Source organism: Podarcis cretensis, assembly GCF_951804945.1.
Source record: "Podarcis cretensis genome assembly, chromosome: 2".
In the NCBI taxonomy this organism is placed as follows: Eukaryota; Metazoa; Chordata; class Lepidosauria; order Squamata; family Lacertidae; genus Podarcis; species Podarcis cretensis.
Genome location: NC_137171.1, coordinates 120,825,132 through 120,845,224, shown reverse-complemented (window position 1 = coordinate 120,845,224; position 20,093 = coordinate 120,825,132). Strand labels below are relative to the sequence as shown.

The 20,093-nt window shown below is 47.2% G+C and overlaps 2 protein-coding genes across 6 annotated transcripts in view; one reads left to right on the top strand and one right to left on the bottom strand.

Annotated features, from left to right (window-relative positions):
• LOC307208764 (uncharacterized protein) overlaps positions 1-20,093 on the bottom strand; it is a 138,370-nt gene that overhangs the window by 22,052 nt on the left and 96,225 nt on the right. The window lies entirely within an intron of this gene.
• On the top strand, positions 1,768-19,946 carry LOC307206308 (uncharacterized protein; the record flags this gene model as incomplete). Of its 2 annotated transcripts, none has more annotated exons than XM_079959434.1 (5): positions 1,768-2,193; positions 4,193-4,319; positions 6,673-6,755; positions 12,538-12,664; positions 16,160-19,946. In XM_079959434.1, 5 exons carry the CDS (start codon positions 1,786-1,788, stop codon positions 18,235-18,237), a joined length of 2,823 nt encoding a protein of 940 aa, XP_079815560.1. In that variant the 3' UTR covers positions 18,238-19,946. The 2 variants fall into 2 exon arrangements, with proteins under 2 accessions (XP_079815560.1, XP_079815559.1); XM_079959433.1 differs by having other exon boundaries at positions 1,786-2,193; positions 16,157-19,946.

The window sequence follows — 20,093 nt, the reverse complement described above, 5'->3', positions numbered from 1 at the left end:
CTTTGGAAGCCACCCAGATCAGCTGGGGGCAACTCAGTCAGTTGGGCGGGTATCATAAATTAATAATAATAATAATGATAATAAGACTGAGCTCAACCAGGACACACACAGCATCCACACAACCACCCAAGAGGAAATTTTTATCCTTCTTGGGCATCTCTGATAGGATGGCATCCAGCTGAGAATAATTTTTTTCGTGGGAGCCGGTTGAAGTTAAATCCTTCGAAGACAGAGGTCCTTTGGCTGGGTCGGGACGATATGGGACTGAGGGGGGGGCAACTCCCATCTCTTGCGGTGGTGCAATTAGTGCCAGCATCGTCCGTTAAGAGTTTGGGTGTAATCTTCAACACCTCCGTCTCCATGGAGGCGCAGATTGCAGCTATAACAAAGGCGGCATTTTCTCATCTCCGCCAAGCTAAGCAGTTGGCTCCTTCCCTCTCTCGCCCTGACCTAGCCACTGTGATCCACGCGACGGTCACCTCCAGACTGGATTGTTGTAACTCGCTCTACGTGGGGCTGCCCTTGAGATTGACCCAGAAACTCCAGCGGGTGCAGAATGCCGCAGCGAGACTCCTTACGGGGTCCTCGCTGCGAGATCACATTCACATACCAGCTGCACTGGCTCTTGGTGGAGTGCAGGATCAGGTTTAAGGTGCTGGTTTTAACCTTTAAAACCCTATACAGCCTAGGACCCTCGTACCTACAGGACTGCCTCTCCTGGTATGTCCCACAGAGGAATTTACGACCTTCAAACAAAAACATCTTGGAGGTTCCAGGCCACAGAGAGGTTAGGCTGGCCTCAACCAGAGCCAGGATTTTTCGGCTGTGGCTCCGATCTGGTGGAACGCTCTGCCACAAGAGACTCGGGCCCTGCGGGACTTGACGTCTTTCCGCAGGGCCTGCAAAACAGAGCTGTTCCACCAAGCCTTTGGCCAGGGCACAGCCTGACTCCCTCTTCTGGCAATCTTCACAGAACTCTAGCCCAATGGTTGCCATCAATTTTGATTTGAATTAATTTTATAATGAAATGATTTTAGAATGTTGTATTATTTTATTGTTTTTAGCCGCCCTGAGCCCGGCTTCGGCTGGGGAGGGTGGGATATAAATAAAAATATATTATTATTATGGGCATCCTACGGCCATGTTGTCTAGTCTGGGGTGCATAGGAAGGAATGGGAAACACCATAAAGAATCAAAACAAGGAAGAAAAAGGGCGGCGTTGGTGCTTACTGATGCAAGGCTAGTCTAAGCCCATCTGCCAGGAGATTGGGGAAGAGGGTAAAAGCTCCCGTTGCAGCATTTTCTTGCCGGTCTGCAGCATAGAAGGGTTATTTTAAGGAGGGGAAGGTTAACCTACTTACAGGCTGTGACTTCCCCCCCCCCCAAAAAAAAAAGAAGAAAAAGAAAAATCATTCCTGCGCTGCAACTGATTCCTTCACTATGCCATCAGACAGCTAGATATCTCACTGCTACAAGGTGCAGTAGATGGTTCTCCCCCTCCTGATTTAATCCCCACAACAGCCCTGTGAGGTAGCTTAGGCTGAGAGGCAGCTGCTGGCCCAAGGTCGCACCCAGTGGATGAGTGAGTGGCAAAGGAATTGTGTGGGATAAATAGCATGTGGGAGGCGGGGCCTGATTCTTGCCCCACCCACATTGGGCTCTGGCACCTCCCACCACGTGTTCCAGCCCCTCCCACTTCCAGCATGCGTTCCCCGGCAGATTCTCCCCCCATTTGCTAACGGGACAATGTCACACTTGGCAGGAAATCGGTAGGAAGTTTTCCCAATGGATGAGCAAAACCCAGCTGTCCTTGAAGGAGGAAGAGACCCCGAGCCTGGAAGCAGTGGGGAATTCTGGAAAAGAACTGTGGAGAGCATCCTGGGAGAGGAAGAGACCCTCAGCTTAGATGTCCAGCGCTGGCATTTCAGGCAGTTCCGCTACCAGGAAGCTGAGGAGCCTCAAGAGGTTTGCAGCAGGCTCCACCATCTTTGTCGTCAGTGGCTGAAGCCGGAGAGACACACCAAGGCTCAGATCCTGGACCTGGTGGTCCTGGAGCAGTTCCTGGCTGTCCTCCCTCCGGAGATGGAGAACTGGGTCAGGGAATGTGGAGCAGAGACCAGCTCCCAGGCAGTAGCCCTGGTCAAAGGTTTCCTCCTGAGCCGGGCAGAGGACAGGAAGCAGGAAGAGCAGCAGGTGAGAACATTTTTATTCTTATATATTGCCCTTCATCTATAGATCTCAGCGTGGTCCACAACATAAAATGACAACATAAGAAACACAGTGTTTTGTTAGCTCCAAAATGGAAAATGGGTGAGGTCTCAACTAAAGAAGAATGGCAACTTAAATCGATGGAATATGTGCAGCTTGCAGATTTAACATATAGAATAAGAGAACAAGAAGAACATACTTTTAGAGAAGATTGGAAAATGTTTATTGAATATATGGGGGGAATTGTGTACACTTGAAAACATGGGCAGCATTAAAATAAATTCAGCAGTGTAAATGAGTAATGATGGATGTAATAATGGAATGGTTTAGTTTATGTATAATATGTAGGGATTTATGATATGCAAAATGAACCATGGAAGAGAAGAAAGTCATTGATATTTTAAGGTTGTCTAATTGAACATTCTAAAACAGAAAACAGAAATTGTTAATGAAAATTATACTGACAATATAAGAAACACAAAATACATAGTCAGAATTAGAACCAAAACAAACCAAAGGCGGTAAAGGTGAAGGAGGATTTCCTAAAACTATCTAAGAGGCGTAAAAGATGACCTGATAGAAGTTTATAAAATGAGGCAGAGTACGAGAATGTGAATAGATAGTCCCCCCCCCCATCCCTCTCTCATAACATGGTAACTTAGAGATAAAAGGTAAAGGTACCCCTGCCCGTACAGGCCAGTCTTGACAGACTCTGGGGTTGTGCGCCCATCTCGCTTAAGAGGCCAGGGGCCAGCGCTGTCCGGAGACACTTCCGGGTCACGTGGCCAGCGTGACATCGCTGCTCTGGCAAGCCAGAGCCGCACACGGAAACGCCGTTTACCTTCCCGCTGGTAAGCGGTCCCTATTTATCTACTTGCACCCGGAGGTGCTTTCGAACTGCTAGGTTGGCAGGCGCTGGGACCGAGCAGCGGGAGCGCACCCCGCCGCAGGGATTCGAACCGCCGACCTTTCGATTGGCAAGTCCTAGGCGCTGAGGCTTTAACCCACAGCGCCACCTGCGTCCAACTTAGAGATATCCAAGCTGAATTCAGGACAGAGAGTAATTCTTCATGCTGCACATACTTTAAACTATGGAACTTTTTGATGCAAACAACAACTGCAAAAGACACTACAACAAAAACCATAATAACAATAACACAATTTGACAATTCAGATTTATATATCAGTGTAAACTATGGAACTCCTTGCCACTGGAGGCAGTGATGGCCGCCATCTTGGATGGCTTCAAAAGAGAACTGGACAAGTTCATGAATGAGAGGCCTATCCACAGCTATTAGCCAGGATGGCTATGCTGTGGCTCCATGGCTAGTTGTCGTTGTTTAGTTGTTTAGTCGTGTCTGACTCTTTGTGACCCCATGGACCAGAGCAGGCCAGGCACTCCTGTCTTCCACTGCCTCCCGCAGTTTGGTCAAACTCATGCTGGTAGCTTTAAGAACACTGTCCAACCATCTCGTCCTCTGTCGTCCCCTTCTCCTTGTGCCCTCCATCTTTCCCAACATCAGGGTCTTTTCCAGGGAGTCTTCTCTTCTCATGAGGTGGCCAAAGTATTGGAGCCTCAGCTTCAGGATCTGTCCTTCCAGTGAGCACTCAGGGCTGATTTCCTTGAGAATGGATAGGTTTGATCTTCTTGCAGTCCATGGGACTCTCAAGAGACTCCTCCAGCACCATAATTCAAAAAGCTCCATGGAAGGAGACAGTAACTCTTCTGAATGCCAGTCGCTGGAATCCGCACAGAAGAGCTCGAATCCTGCATTCGGGTTTCCCACGGGCACCTGGTCGGCCGCTGTGAGAACAGGACACTGGACTAGATGGGCCCTTAGCTTATGTTCCTAGAGGCTTCTAGTTAGCCGACCTGGACAACCTAATGCTGGAACTAGATAGGCTATTTTGGTCTACTTCTTCTGATGCATCTTTGCCTCTGCCATCCTTTTCCTTTTGCTTTCCACTCCCATCTCTGCTCCAGGAGAAAGGCCTGCTTGCAGAAGCGAGCGCCAGATTTTCTGACTCGGAGGAAGCTCTTTCGGGGACGAGGCAGAGCCCCCCACAACGCGGGATCGTCCCAGAGCATGACGGAGGGGCCACCTTGCTTGGTAACGATATCTGCATGGGTGGGGAAACTGTGGCCTCCCAAATGTCGCTGGACCCCACCTCCCATCGGCCTCTAACTGGCAGGTGTCAGGGCCTGGGCAGAGGAGGAGGAGGAGTTCAGAATCACAAGAGGGATTTGAGGGAGGTCACAGCTCAGAGGAAGAGAAGAAGAAGAAGTACCTCGGGGGGCGACTGCTGACGGACTCAATGTCTTTTGAAAGCACTCCAGACCCCCCTCTCTCAGATCCCAGCGGGCCTTGAAAGTAGGAGAGCAATGAACTATGCAGAACTAGATAAATTACAGTGGTACCTCAGGTTAAGTACTTAATTCGTTCCGGAGGTCCGTACTTAACCTGAAACTGTTCTTAACCTGAAGCACCACTTTAGCTAATGGGGCCTCCCGCTGCTGCTGTGCCGCCGGAGCACAATTTCTGTTCTCATCCTGAAGCAAAATTCTTAACCTGAAGCACTATTTCTGGGTTAGCGGAGTCTGTAAGCTGAAGCATATGGAACCTGAAGCGTATGTAACCCGAGGTACCACTGTAACAGGAAGGATTCGAAACCTGCAGGATCAGAGATTCTTAGAAGACTGGAGTAAATATATGAACTACAGTGGTACCTCTGGATGCGAACGGGATCCGTTCCGGAGCCCCGTTCGCATCCTGAAGTGAACGCAACCTGTGTCCGCACGTCTGCGCGTGCGATGTCGCGATTCGCTGCTTCTGCGCATGCGCGTGATGTCATTTTGACCATCTGCACATGTGCGAGCGGCGAAACCCGGACGTAATGTGCTTCATTACTTCTGGGTCGCCTCGGAATGCAACCTGAAAATACTCATCCTGAAGCTACTTCAGCGCGAGGTATGACTGTACAGTGGTACCTCAGGTTACATACGCTTCAGGTTACAGACTCCGCTAACTCAGAAATAGTACCTCGGGATAAGAACTTTCCTTCAGGATGAGAACAGAAATTGTGCAGCAGCAGCACAGTGACAGTCGGAGGCCCCATTAGCTAAAGTGGTGCTTCAGGTTAAGAACAGTTTCAGGTTAAAGACGGACCTCCGGAGCGAATTAAGTACGTAACCAGAGGTACCGTGATATTTGAAAAGTAATTGTGATGAACAGACTACGCTTGTAGGACTGCAAGAAGTTTTGTAAGGTGGATTATTTGAAATATTGCAAGAAAGACAATGAAAAGAATCATTTGTTAAGGACAATTAAATGTAACAGGAAATTAAGAAATGCAGAATAAGTGATAAAGAACGGAAGATCAGCAGAGGTGTTGACGGAAGTCAAAAATATTGTATAGGATGGGAAGATATGTTGTATGACTGTTGGAACTGATATGTTAAAACGTCAATAAAAATGTGTGTGTGTGTGTGTGTGTGTGTGTGTGTGTGTGTGTATATATATAAAGTAGGAGAGCAGAGTTCAAAGGCAGAGGGCACTTTGCAGCACCTGTAGCAATGACCCATAAGGAAATGGGAGAGACAGAGATGGTGGAGATTCACTTGGGACAACACCATTATTCCACGAGGCTCTCTGTGAATGTTGAATAAAAAGCAGATAGCAAAGACTTCCGTTCCTGGCAACCTGCCGTGGGGGCTGGTTCCTCTGCTGCCTGATGCTAGGCCACTGCTGAGGGATGCTGGGAGTTGGAGTCTAGCAGCAGTAGCAACGGCAGCCGCCGGCGGGCCAGGGAGTCCCTATCACTGGATTGCAATGATAATGCTTCACCCTTGGGTATGCTCGTGTTTTTTTGTTTACTTCACATCCATTGCGCTTGGATAGCTCAGTTGGTTAGAGCACGGTGCTGTCAATGCCGAGGTTGCAGGTTTGATCCCCGCACGAACTTCCTGCAATGACAGGATGTGGGGGCAAATCCGTTAAGTGGTTCATGGCACAACCTGGAGGCAAGGCAACCCGAAACAGCCTTCTCGCCCCTTCAAAGTGCTGGTGTTGACCTTTACAGCCCTAAACGGCCTCGGCCCAGTATACCTGAAGGAGCATCTCCACCCCCATCATTCTGCCCGGACACTGAGCTCCAGCTCTGAGGGCCTTCTGGAGGTTCCCTCGCTGCGAGAAGCCAAGTTACAGGGAACCAGGCAGAGGGCCTTCTCGGTGGTGGCACCCGCCCTGTGGAACGCCCTTCCAGCAGATGTCAAATAGATAAACAACTACCTGACATTTATAAGACATCTGAGGGCAGCCCTGTTCAGGGAAGTTTTTAATGTGTGACATTACAATGTATTTTTAATCTTTGTTGGAAGCCACCCAGAGTGGCTGGGGAAACCCAGCCAGGTGGGCCGGGGTATAAATAAAAAATTATTATTAAATTATTTTTTGTCTCTTGCAGGAGATGGAATGATGCCAGCAGTATGTAGCGGGACACCTCTCCCTGGTGGTGGAAGGGAAGGAGCTGTGATGGGAAAGGATCAGGTAAGGAGAAGGATCAGGGACGGGGATGGCGCTGTGGGTTAAACCACAGAGCCTAGGGCTTGCTGATCACAAGGTCGGCGGTTCAAATCCCCGCGACGGGGTGAGCTCCCGTTGCTCGGTCCCTGCTCCTGCCCACCTAGCAGTTCGAAAGCACGTCGAAGGGCAAGTAGATAAATAGGTACCGCTCCGGCGGGAAGGTAAACGTCATTTCCGTGCGATGCTCTGGTTTGCCAGACGCAGCTTAGTCATGCTGGCCACATGACCCGGAAGCTGTACGCCAGCTCCCTCGGCTTATAGAGCGAGATGAGTGCCGCAACCCTAGAGTTGGCCACAATTGGACCTAATGGTCAGGGGTCCCTTTACCTTTACCTTTTAAGGAGAAGGATCAGTGGGGAGATGGAGAGGGGCTCACTTCTCTGGATATGTCTCATTCCCTTAGCATCTGCCCACCAGGTCTGTTATGGATGCCATTGTCAGGGTGAGACATTCGTTTGCCAGAAATCATGCAATTTCCAGAAGCTGTTTTCTTGCTGGTTTTTTTTTTTTTAATAAAATATTTATTGAGGTTTTACAAAAGAAACATATAAATACATACAACAAAGAAACAGAAAACAAACATAGCCAAAAAAAATACAAAAAGATACAGAAGAAAAAATACATCAAAAAAGATAATAAAAAACACAAAAAAGAAAAAATCCAATTTTTAGCTTCATACTTATTTAACCCTCTTTCTTGACTTCCTCACATCTCCCTTTTTTGTGTTCCCCTTTACCCAATCAGATTCAGCAAATCCTTACCCTCTTTCAAATCTCATTGATAATTATATAGTTCAACCTATTATGTCACCGATCTTTCTTCTCTTTTTAATTCGATTCTTGCCTATTCCTTATAACTTAATCACTTATACCATATTGTTTAAGTTTGCCATAATATATCTCTAGTCTTTCACCCATTTTTTAAAATTCATTTTTGCATACTCTTTTTAACTTTATCGCTAACGCCATATTGTTTTTATGTCCAACATCATTTTAACATTCATAAATTTTGCAGTGTTTCTGCAGATAGTCTTTGAACTTGCCATTGTCAGGGTGAGACATTCGTTTGCCAGAAATCATGCAATTTCCAGAAGCTGTTTTCTTGCTGGTTTTGTTTAGTTTTATTTTTTACATCTGCAAGCTCAGCACTCTGAGAGCTGTCTTAATACATGCTCAGTTTCTGGAACTGAGTAAGAGACCGTTTAGTCCAGACATAAACCTCAAACTGAAAGGATGTAGCCCTTTGAGGGCGGGGTGTGTTCTTGCAGCCAACTATGGCAAGACCTTAAAAAGACTTAGAAAGAAGTGTGCCTCTATCGGAGAAGCAGGTAAATAGTTTTTGGAACTGTTAAGCTTATAAAGCCATCTATACCAGATTGTGTTGCTGTGATTTATTGCTGTGCTGGCACCTGGAATTCCTATTCTTCATCATCATCATCATCATCATCATCACGTGGGGTGCCTCAGGGTTGTCCTCTCCCCCATGCTTTTCAACATTTACATGCAGCCGCTGGGAGAGATCATCAGGGGGTTTGGGCTGGGTGTTCATCAGTATGTGGATGATACCCAGCTCTACCTCTCCTTTAAATCAGAACCAGTGAAGGTGGTGAAGGTCCTGTGTGAGTGTCTGGAGGCGGTTGGAGGATGGATGGCGGCTAATGGATTGAGATTGAATCCTGACAAGACAGAAGTACTGTTTCTGGGGGACAGGAGGCGGGCAGGTGTGGAGGATTCCCTGGTCCTGAATGGGGTAACTGTGCCCCTGAAGGACTAGGTGCACAGCCTGGGAGATGTTTCGGACTCACAGCTGTCCATGGAGGCACAGGTCAAATCTGTATCCAGGGCAGCTGTCTACCAACTCCACCTGGTATGCAGGCTGAGACCCTACCTGCCCACGGACTGTCTCGCCAGAGTGGTGCATGCTCTGGTTATCTCCTGCTTGGACTACTGCAGTGCGTTCTACGTGGGGCTACTTTGAAGGTGACTCGGAAACTACAACTAATCCAGAATGCGGCAGCTAGACTGGTGACTGGGAGCGGCCGCCGAGACCACATAACACCGGTCTTGAAAGACCTATATTGGCTCCCAATACGTTTCCGAGCACAATTCAAAGTGTTGGTGCTGACCTTTAAAGCCCAAAATGGCCTTGGCCCAGTATACCTGAAGGAGCGTCTCCACCCCCATCGTCCAGTCCAGACACTGAGGTCCAGCTCTGAGGGCCTTCTGGCAGCTCCCTCCCTGTGAGAAGTGAGGTCACCTGCCCTGTGAAACACCCTCCCATCAGATGTCAAGGAGATAAAGAACTATCTGACTTTTAGAAGACATCTGAAAGCAGCCCTGTATCAGGAAGTTTTCTGTGTTTGATGTTTTATTGTGTTTTTAATTTTCTGTTGATAGCCGCCCAGAGTGGCTGGGGAATCCCAGCCAGATGGGCGGGGAATGAATGAATGAATGAATGAATGAATGAATGAATAAATAAATAAATAAATAAATAAATAAATAAATAAATAAATATTTGTTTGTTTGTTTGTTTATTTATTTATTTATTTATTTATTTATTACCCCCCCCCCCCATCTGGCTGGGCTTCCCCAGCCACTCTGGGCGGCTTCCAAAAAAAATATTAAAATACTGTACTACATCAAACATTAAAAGCTTCCTTAAACAGGGCTGCCTTCAGATTTCTTCTAAAAGTCTGGTAGTTGTTCTCTATGACATCTGGTAGAAGGGCATTCCACAGGGCGGGTGCCACCACCGAGAAGGCCCTCTGCCTGGTTCCCTGTAACTTGGCTTCTCGCAGTGAGGGAACCGCCAGAAGGCTCTCGGTGCTGGACCTCAGTGTCCGGGTAGAACGATGGGGGTGGAGACGCTCCTTCAGATATACTGGATTGAGGCCGTTTAGGGCTTTAAACGTCAGCACCAACACTTTGAATTGTGCTCGGAAACGTATTGGGAGCCAATGTAGGTCTTTCAAGACCGGTGTTATATGGTCTCGACGGCCGCTCCCAGTCACCAGTCTAGCTGCCGCATTCTGGATTAGTTGTAGTTTCCGGGTCACCTTCAAAGGTAGCCCCACATAGAGCGCATTGCAGTAGTCCAAGCAGGAGATAACCAGAGCATGCACCACTCTGGCAAGACAGTCTGACGGCAGGTAGGGTCTCAGCCTGCGTACCAGATGGAGCTGGTAGACAGCTGCCATGGACACGGATTTGACCTGTGCCTCCATGGACAGCTGTGTCCAAAATGTCTCCCTGGCTGCGCACCTGGTCCTTCAGGGGCACAGTTACCCCATTCAGGACCAGGGAGTCCCCCACACCCACCTGTCCCCCCAAAACAGTACTTCTGTCTTGTCAGGATTCAACCTCAATCTGTTAGCCGCCATCCATTCTCCAACCGCCTCCAGACACTTCAATTCACTTCAAGGCTGCGTGGAAAATGTATTAGACCCAGTGTAGTGTTTCTGGCTGTGCAAACTTCAGCAAGCCTTGGGAAAACGCACAACAGGTTGTTGTGGCACCTTGCAGATTCTCAACGGATTATGGGTGGTTTCCATAATCCCTGACAGCCATTAAGTGCTATTCTCCTTTCAAAAGGACCCCAGGGCTGCAAATGCATCTGTGATAAAAATCAGGGATTTTTTTGTTTTTGTTTTTTGGAGCGGGACGAACTGAACTCCCTTACCTTTTAAAAATTAAATAATAATCATTTTTTTGTCTGAGGGGGCTAGAACGGATATATACCCACAGTGCCTCAGCCAAAAATCCACCTACATCTGTAATCAATAAAGTTTTAACCATTTCAAATCCAGATCATTGTCTGCTTGAGTTTATTAATCACAATTTGCATTTAGCCACTGCCTGGGAGAGGGGCACTGTGACTGGGCCTGCAACAAACAAACATATTTAGTGGTAAGTTCCCCCACCTATTTTCCCAGAAAAAAAATTACTGGATGAAATAATACAATTAAAAATAAAACTGAATCGTTTTTAAAAACCAAAGACAAACCTATGGACCATGCAGCTACATGGTAAGGTAAAGGTAAAGGTACCCCTGCCCGTACGGGCCAGTCTTGACAGACTCTGGGGTTGGTGCGCCCATCTCACTTAAGAGGCCAGGGGCCAGCGCTGTCCGGAGACACTTCCGGGTCACGTGGCCAGCGTGACATCGCTGCTCTGGCGAGCCAGAGCCGCACACGGAAACGCCGTTTACCTTCCCGCTGGTAAGCGGTCCCTATTTATCTACTTGCACCCGGGGGTGCTTTTGAACTGCTAGGTTGGCAGACGCTGGGACCGAGCAGCGGGAGCGCACCCCGCCGCAGGGATTCGAACCGCCGACCTTTCGATCGGCAAGTCCTAGGCGCTGAGGCTTTAACCTTTAGCGCCACCTGCGTCCCCTCAAAGTATAGTTTTATCTGGATTTGATTGTATACCAGAACTTTTTGACTGCCTAGTTGCACTTCCATGAAATCATAGCCTTATCATTCGTAGCATTGATTTTATCTCTCTGCAATAACCATTTCTCCGCTGTGCGTCATTTTCTTTCTAAAGTTGCGGGTCAAACAGGCAAGCTGTAACCTAAACCAAACAGTTAAAATTAATGTTAAAAAAATATTAATTGGAGTAACGAAGGAGGTGCAGTGTTATAAATCTTAAAAATATAAGAAACCGCGAAAGGAGTGGGGGGAAGTCAATTTATATTTATATTTATATTTATATTTATATTTATATTTATATTTATATTTATATTTATATTTATATTATTTGTTGGGAAACATTGGAGTGTTTTTACGTCAAAACAATTTTGAAAAATAGGAAAAAAAATTTATAATAAAAACAGGCGAGCTGTGGTTCGTTTCTGTATCTCTCAAACATGTGCATGTAATGAAATGAAATAGCTTTTTAAAAACGGTTTAATCAACAGTTGCAAGCATCTTAAAACACACATTGAAACGCGATTTAATAGAATGAAAATGTTCAAATGGATTTTAAACCACATGCACGGGGATTAACCCAAACCATCCTCGGTGCTGAGGGTAAAACCCACCCACCTTGTCTGCACTTAGGATTTTGCTGGTAAATACTGTATTTTTCACCCTATAGGACGCACTTTTTCCCCTCCAAAAATGAAGTGTGCACCGACCCCTCTCGCTCTCCAGGCTTTAGGAAGCTATCCGCAAGCCTTGCAAGCCCCGCGGGAGTTCCTGCGGGTTCGCAAGGCTTGCGGGCAGCAGCCCGGAGCACGGGGCGCCCTCTGGAGGATGCCCCGTGCTTCGGGCAAGTGTCCGCAAGCCTTGTGCACCCGGGGGGAGTTCCCGCGGGCTCGCAAGGCTTGCGGGTGGCAGCCTGCAGACCGGAGCACGGAGCGCCCTCCAGAGGACGCCCCGTGCTTCGGGCAGATGTCCGCAAGCCTCGCGCGCCCGGTGGGACCTCCCCCCGGGCGCGCAAGGCTTGCTGACGGCAGCCTGCAGCCCGGAGCTCAGGGCACCCTCTGGAGGACACCCCATGCTGCAGGCAAGTGTCCGCAAGCCTTGCGCGCCTGGGGGGGAGGTCCCGCCAGGCGCGCAAGGTTTGGGGCGGCAGCCTGTTCTGGGGGCTGGGGTCGGGGGAAGCTCAGGCTTCCCCCGCGCTAGCCCAGTGCCCGGGGGGGGGGAGAACCCCCCCCCCCGAAAAATCTAGGTGGGACCTATGGGGCGAAAAATACAGTAAATGTTCCGTTATCGGTGAGGAGGAAATGTTTGCTTCTGTTCCAGGATTTGGTGACCTTTGAGGAGGTGGCTGTGCATTTCTCTGAGGAAGAGTGGGCCCTGCTGGATCAGGACCAAAGGTCCCTGCACAGGGAAGTCATGGAGGAGAACTGGGAGATTCTGGCCTCTCTGGGTAAGACACAGTTTTTTCCTTTAGCTGATTATCTCTGCAGCACATAGAACTGTAGAGCTCGAAGGTGACCAGGGATCATATATTCCAACTCCCTGCAAGGGAAGCCTTATTCATTTATCCACAACCATTTTTAGCACTGTTGATTTTCAGTTCTTTTGAGTGGCTAAAATAGTTGTTTTTAACTGGTTTTTGCTGATAAGTTCATTGTTTTCTTCTTTTTTTTAAAAAAAATTCTTTCTATTAGTTTTTACAAACCAAATTACTTTAATATAATACGATTTCTTAAAATCAGGTTTCCCACTCGTGTTGCAAACATATGTTGATCGTTTCCTCCCATAGCTGTGTCATTTTTTAATTAATGTTCGGTTGTCACCCAGTTGCTGACCACATTTTCCCATTGCTTAATTCTTTTTGTAAAATGCTTTGAGGTTTTTTCTCTTACAGTCAAGGGGTACCGTATTTTTCGCTCCATAGGGCGCACCTGAACATAGTTTTCAGAGGGGGAAATCAAGGGGGAAAAATATGATTCCCCCCCCCCAGCTCTGGGAGGAGCGGACAGGCTGCGCACAACCTGTGCGCTTCTCCCAGACCTTCTCCCTGCTTTTGCGGAAGGGGCGGGAATTCCCCCATCTCCTGCAAAAGCCCACAGGAGCCACACATCCTTTAAGGAGCGCACGGCTCCTGTGGGCTTTTCTACGAGGAGGGAGAAGGGACTGACGCGGCCAGTCAGTCCTTTGTCCCTCCTCAGGGAAAAGCCCCCAAGAGCGGCGCGCTCTTTAAAGGGTGCGCGGCTCCTGCGGGCTTTTCCCCGAGGAAGGAATGTTGAAAATTTGCAGTAGCCCATGCACAGCGGAATGATGAGGAGTACGTGCCACATACTCTATATTACTTTATTTACACTTCAAAGCTGGTAGATTACAGAAAAACATCTTGCCTCTGCCGGAGCAGAGAAAGCATCCTCTCTCCTCTGAAGCACGGAGAGAACAACTGTGAAAAACAGGAAACCAGTGTACGTCACATCCAGTCTCCTTTCCCGTGGGAAAACCCAACAGCACAGACTGTGGAATGTAAACACCTGTCTCGTGACAAGCACTTCGCTGCACAGTGAAGAGAGCAGAAACCAACAGGGAGAAGGGACTATGCGGCCAGTCAGTCCCTTCTCCCTCCTGGGGAAAAGCCTGCAAGAGCCGCACGGAGCTTGTGTGCGGCTCTTGGGGGCTTTTCCCACCTGCCTCCCCCCTGCATTCACTCCATAAGACGCACACACATTTCCCCTTGCTTTTTAGGAGGGAAAAGGTGCGTCCTATAGAGCAAAAAATACGGTATAAAAAACTCATTAATTAAATGTACATCTCTAGAGGACGTACAGAATTATATATATATATTTAAGAAAAAAGAACCCAACTTAAAAACAGCACAGAACAGAATCACAGATAAATGTAGAAACACACACACACACAGTGGAGAGACTAGGTGTTTCAGCAGGGAAACCTTGTCTGAACAAAAATGAGTGCTGAGAGTTGTCAGGAGAGACCCCTGTTCCCTTCACAGTGCTACAGTTCCCAGAGTGGCTTAGGAGTCAATCCTTCTTCCCAGACGACTCTGGGAATTGTAGCTCTGTTAGTGGAATAGTCATTTTGGACTCACAGCCGTCCATGGAGGCGCAGGTCAATTCTGTGTCCAGGGCAGCTGTTTATCAGCTCCATCTGGTATGCAGGCTGTGACCCTACCTGCCCACAGACTGTCTCGCCAGAGTGGTACATGCTCTAGTTATTTCCCGCTTGGACTACTGCAATGCACTCTACATGGGGCTACCTTTGATGGTGACCTGGAAACTACAACTAATCCAGAATGCAGCAGCTGGCCGGTGACTGGGGGCAGCCATCGAGACCATATGACACCGGTCCTGAGAGACCCACATTGGCTCCCAGTATGTTTCTGAGCACAATCCAAAGTGTTGGTGCTGATTTTTAAAGCCCTAAATGGCCTCGGTCCAGTGTACCTGAAGGAACATCTCCACCTCCATCGTTCAGCCCGAACACTGAGGTCTAGCTCTGAGGGCCTTCTGGCGGTTCCCTCCCTGCAAGAAGTGATGTTACAGGGAAGCAGGCAGAGGGCCTTCTCAGTAGTGGCACCCACCCTGTGGAACGCCCTCCCATCAGATGTCAAAGAGATAAAGAACTATCTGACTTTTAGAAGACATCTGAAGGCAACCCTGTATTGGGAAGTTTTTAATGTTTGATGTTTTATTGTGTTTTTAATATTCTGTTGGGAGCCGCCCAGAGTGGCTGGGGAATGCCAGCCAGATGGGCACGGTATAAATATTATTATTATTATTATTACTATTACTATTATTTATTAAATAGGGGGTTACCTTAAGAAACTACAGCTCCCAGGATGCTTTGAGGGAAGGTGTAAGCAACCTGCTGTGGTCTACTAAAGGTTCCTAGATTACAACTCCCTCCTGCCTTCACCTTTGGCCATGGAGCTGCCCAGTCCACAGTTATTTCTGGCAGGAGCTTCTCGGTGCTGGCTCCCCCTCGCGAGTGAGGCGCGACTGTCTCCGTTACTGATCTTCAGGAGAAAGTTAAGAGCATTCCTGTCTACCCAGGAGTTCGATGGCTGAGAGATACTGGCCATAGCAACCATGAAAGTAATAACTTGGGGGGTATGTGATTGTTGTCAGGTGTTCCAAATGTTCTTTAGACTGTTTTGAATGGTTTTTTAACACTTTAAATACGTTTCTTTTTTAAATTCAATTTTTAAATTGGGCTGTTTTAACATCTGAAGAAGTGTGCATGCACACGAAAGCTCATACCAATAACAAACTTAGTTGGTATCTAAGGTGCTATTGGAAGGAATTTTTAAATTTTGTTTTAACATTTTGCTGTTTGCTTTTCTGGGCTCCTTCGGGAGGAAAGGCAGGAAACAAATCTAACAAACTGTTGTTAATGACAGTATTAATAATTCTGGTTACATTGGGGTCAGTCCAGTGACGTTTGGAGGTTTACAGCAGGCACCCTCACCCTGTGCTAAAATGATGATGATGATGCTAATAATAGTAATAATTTTATTACAGTCGTACCTTGGTTCTTGAACAGAATCTGTTCCGGAAGTCTGTTTGACTTCCAAAAATGGTCAAAAACCAAGGCGCGGCTTCTGATTGGCTGCAGGAGCTTCCTGCACTCAATCAGAAGTCGCGGAAGCCATGTTGGACGTTTGGCTTCCAAAAAACGTTCGCAAACCAAAACCCTCACTTCCGGGTTTGTGGCGTTCGGGAGCCAAAACAGACGAGTACCAAGGTGTTCGACAAGCAAGGTATGTCTGTATTTGTACCCTGCCCATCTGTTTGGATTGCCTCAGCCACTCTGGGCTGCTTCCAGCATATACAATAACAATCCCTCTTAAGTCTTTTCAGCCCTTATCACAATTGTTTGAGTTGTTCTATGATTTGAGGCTCCATTTCTGACTGATTTTCCTCCTCCGTTCCAGCAGGTGATGAATGGGGCAGCGAGGAAAAGGGAGAGTCTCCCAGGATGTCTCTGGAAAGAGACACATGTGAGAAGAGGGAACAGCAGAGAAGGAAAACCGAAGCAAATCAGAAGATGAGGGGAAAAGCCTCTGCCTCTCAGGACACTGACTACCACGAAATCGCAGCTCAGGAAGAAGTGGATGAGAGACCGGAAAAGAACAGCCCTTCCATGCTGAGGGAAACAGAGGAGAAACCATATCAGTGCTTGGAGTGTGGAAAGAGCTTCTATTTCAGTTCCGACCTGACTTGCCATTTCAGAACCCATGCAGAGGAGAAGCCATATGTAAGCCTAGAGTATGGAAAGGGCCTCAGCGTGACAACAGGCCTCATGGCCCATCAAAGTATTGACACAGAAGAGAAACCATATAAATGCCTGGACTGTGGAGAGAATTTCTGTTTGATCCACTCGGTGGAGGAACCATATCAGCGCTTGGAGTATGGAAAGAGCTTCATGGAGAATTCAAATCTCGCTTCCCACCAAAGAACCCATGTGGAGGACAGATGCCTGGAGCATGGAAAGACTTTTGGTTCGAATGCAGAACTGTCTTCCCACCGAACAACCCACAAAGGGGAGAAACCATATAAATGCTTGGAATGTGGAAGGAGCTTCAGCGGCAGAACAGCCCTCGTCTCCCATCAGACGACTCACACAGGGGAGAAACCATTTAAGTGCACCGAGTGTGGAAAGAGCTTCAGTCAGAAGGTAAACCTCACTTCTCATCAGAGAACCCACACAGGGGACAGGCCGTACAAATGCTTGGAGTGTGGGAAGAGCTTCCATTTCAGTTCCAACCTTACTTGCCACCAGAGAGTTCACACAGGGGAGAAGCCGTATGGATGCCTGGAATGTGGAAAGTGCTTCAGCGGGAGAACAGGCCTCATTGCTCATCGAAGTATTCACACAGGAGTGAGACCATATAAATGCCTGGAGTGTGGAAAGAGCTTCAGTCAGAAGGTGAATCTCAATACTCATCAGAGAACCCACACAGGGGACAGACCATATAAATGCTTTGAGTGTGGAAAGAGCTTCCGTTCCAGTCCGGAACTTTCTTCCCATCAAACAACTCACACAGGGGAGAAACCCTACCAGTGCTTGCAATGTGGAAAGTGCTTCAGCGTAAGAACAGGCCTCATTGCCCATCAAACAACTCACACAGGAGAGAAACCGTATCAGTGCTACGAGTGTGGAAAGAGCTTCAGCCAAAAGGTAAATCTTGCTTCTCACCAGAGAACCCACACAGGGGACAGGCCATATCAATGCTTGGAGTGTGGGAAGAGCTTCCATTTCAGTTCTAACCTTACTTGTCATCAGAGAGTTCACACAGGGGAGAAGCCATATGGATGCTTGGAGTGTGGAAAGAGTTTCAGTGGGAAAACAGGTCTCATTGCTCATCAAAGAATTCACACAGGAGAGAAACCGTACCAGTGCTTGGAGTGTGGAAAGAGTTTCATTCAGAAGGTGAATCTCACTTCTCATCAAAGAATTCACACAGGAGAGAAGCCATATAAATGTTTGGAGTGTGGAAAGAGTTTCCGTTCAAGTCCGGAACTTTCTTCCCATCAAACAACTCACACAGGGGAGAAACCATATAATTGTTTGGAGTGTGGAAAGAGTTTCAGTCGAAGCCCAAACCTTGCTTCTCATCAGAGAATTCACACAGGGGAGAAACCCTATCAATGCTTGGAGTGCGGAAAGAGCTTCAGTAGGAGCACATACCTCTCTTCTCATCAAAAAAATCATGTGGGGGAGAAGCCCTATAAATGTTCAGACTGTGGCATGGAATTTTCTGTTAAATCAAGCCTTGCTTCTCATCAACGAATTCACACAGGGGAGAAACCCTACCAGTGCTTGGAGTGTGGAAAGAGCTTCATTCAGCGTGGAATCCTGACTACCCATCAAAGAACTCACACAGGGGAGAAACCATATAAATGCCTGGAATGTGGAAGGAGCTTCATTCAACGCGGAATCCTGACTAAACATCAAATGACTCACTCTCGTGATGAAATATTAATGCACGGCATGTGGAAAGGTTTTCAGTAGAAGCATGCGTCTCACTTTCCATTAAAGAGTTCACACTGGGGAGAAGCTATATAAATGTTTGGGGTGCGGGAAGAGCTTCTGCGTATGCAGGCACACCTGTGGACATTGAAGAATCCACAAAGTGGAGAACCCTATAAGTGAAGCGTGGAAAAATCTTAAGCACACGTGAAATCCTTTCTGGGCATCCAATAATTCGTACTAGGAAGAACTCATTAAAAACGTGTATGGAGTGTTGAAAGGTTCTTGGTGGGAAGACGTAAGATGATCCCTGTTGGGTCAGAACAGTAGGACACCCTCTCCCCTTCTGTTCCTGAGTGATGAGGATTCAGATGCACGCTGCCTCTGATTCTAAAGGCAATATATATCCACCATGAATGGTAGCCATTAGCAGTCTTATCCTTGACACATTTGTCTAATTGTACTATATCTTGTGGCAGTGAATTCTGTAGTTTAGCTATGTGCTGTGTGAAGAAGGTCTTCCTTACCCGTCCCGGATTTTCTACCGTTTACCTTCATTAGATGATAGTAGAACTGTAGCTTTGGAAGGAACAACCTCTTGCAATATAGGAATAACTGCGAAGGAATCCTTGACCACCCAACCTAGTTTAAAAATATCCTTTTTACCATCAGAATGACAATTGCAACTGACTACTCGCCCTTTACCTTCAGGACCCAGGCGGGTAACAACAACTAAACACAAAATTCAAAACAATTTAAAACGACTTAGGGAGGGTCCTAAAAATATACATCTATAGCGTCAGAAGCAGTAAGAGGCGCATCTTCAGCGTTTATGAAAACGAAGGTGCCAGTTATGTCTCTGTGGGGAGTTTCACAGTTTAGGGGCTGCCACAGAGAAGGCCCTCTTATAGATGGTATAGTGTAATGGAAATAAATTAGGGTTGGCATACATCCGGAATTTGGCCGCCGGCAACGGTGACCAGGCGGAAAGCTCTGACATGTCCGGGAAAATCTGGAAGTGTCGATTTTTAGAAGGTTCTTTAGAAAGGAAGTTTCAGAGCTCAACAACTTTGGCCAGAACTTAAAAAAAATAAAAAATAGCCCAACAATTTTTGTGTCTGGATTGTCACTTTTTGAAATACGGCACCCCTAAATAAATGCATGTGTGGGTAAGCCTGTTCTTTTCCTCTGAGGAGGCTGAAAAGAGGTTAGCTGAAATTTACATCTTGAAGCCGGCCAGAACCTGCATGATTTGAGGAAAGAAGCCTTGAGAAAGAACAAAATGTTAAATATAAGGAAATTGCCCAAAGCAGGGCTGCTGAAGGGTGTGGCTGAAGAGGTTTGGACCAGGGAGAGTTCCGAGGGGCTGGATTTGGCCCCCGGAGCTAAGGACCCCTGTGCCTGCTCTGCTGGGTTGAGGTTGAGATGAGTTTATCTGAGAGATCGTCTTACCCCATATATAACCATTGACCACTTTGATCTGCAGAGCTGGCGCTGTTGCAAGTGCCACATAATAGTCATTCCACATTTGTGAAAAATAAAATGTATTTTACCGTGGCAGCACCCACACTTTGGAACTCCCTGCCGATTGACACCGGGCAGCTGCCGTCCCTGTACCCTTTTCGTCAGCTGTCGAAAACATTTTTTGTTTAGGCAAGCCTATCCAGATAATGTGTTTTAATCTGTGCTTTAGCATATCGTTGAATTTAATTGTTTTTCAAATGTTTAAAATAGTTGTTTTTAACAGATAATTCCGTTGTTTGATTCTTTTTTTAAATTGCTGTGAGTGGTTGTTTTTTTTTTAAAATAATAATAATCAAGGGTTTGATTGGCATCCGTCTGTCCCGGGAGACAATGGAGAACTGCGCCTTTCGTGATGAAGTCAAACCGTTGAAGAG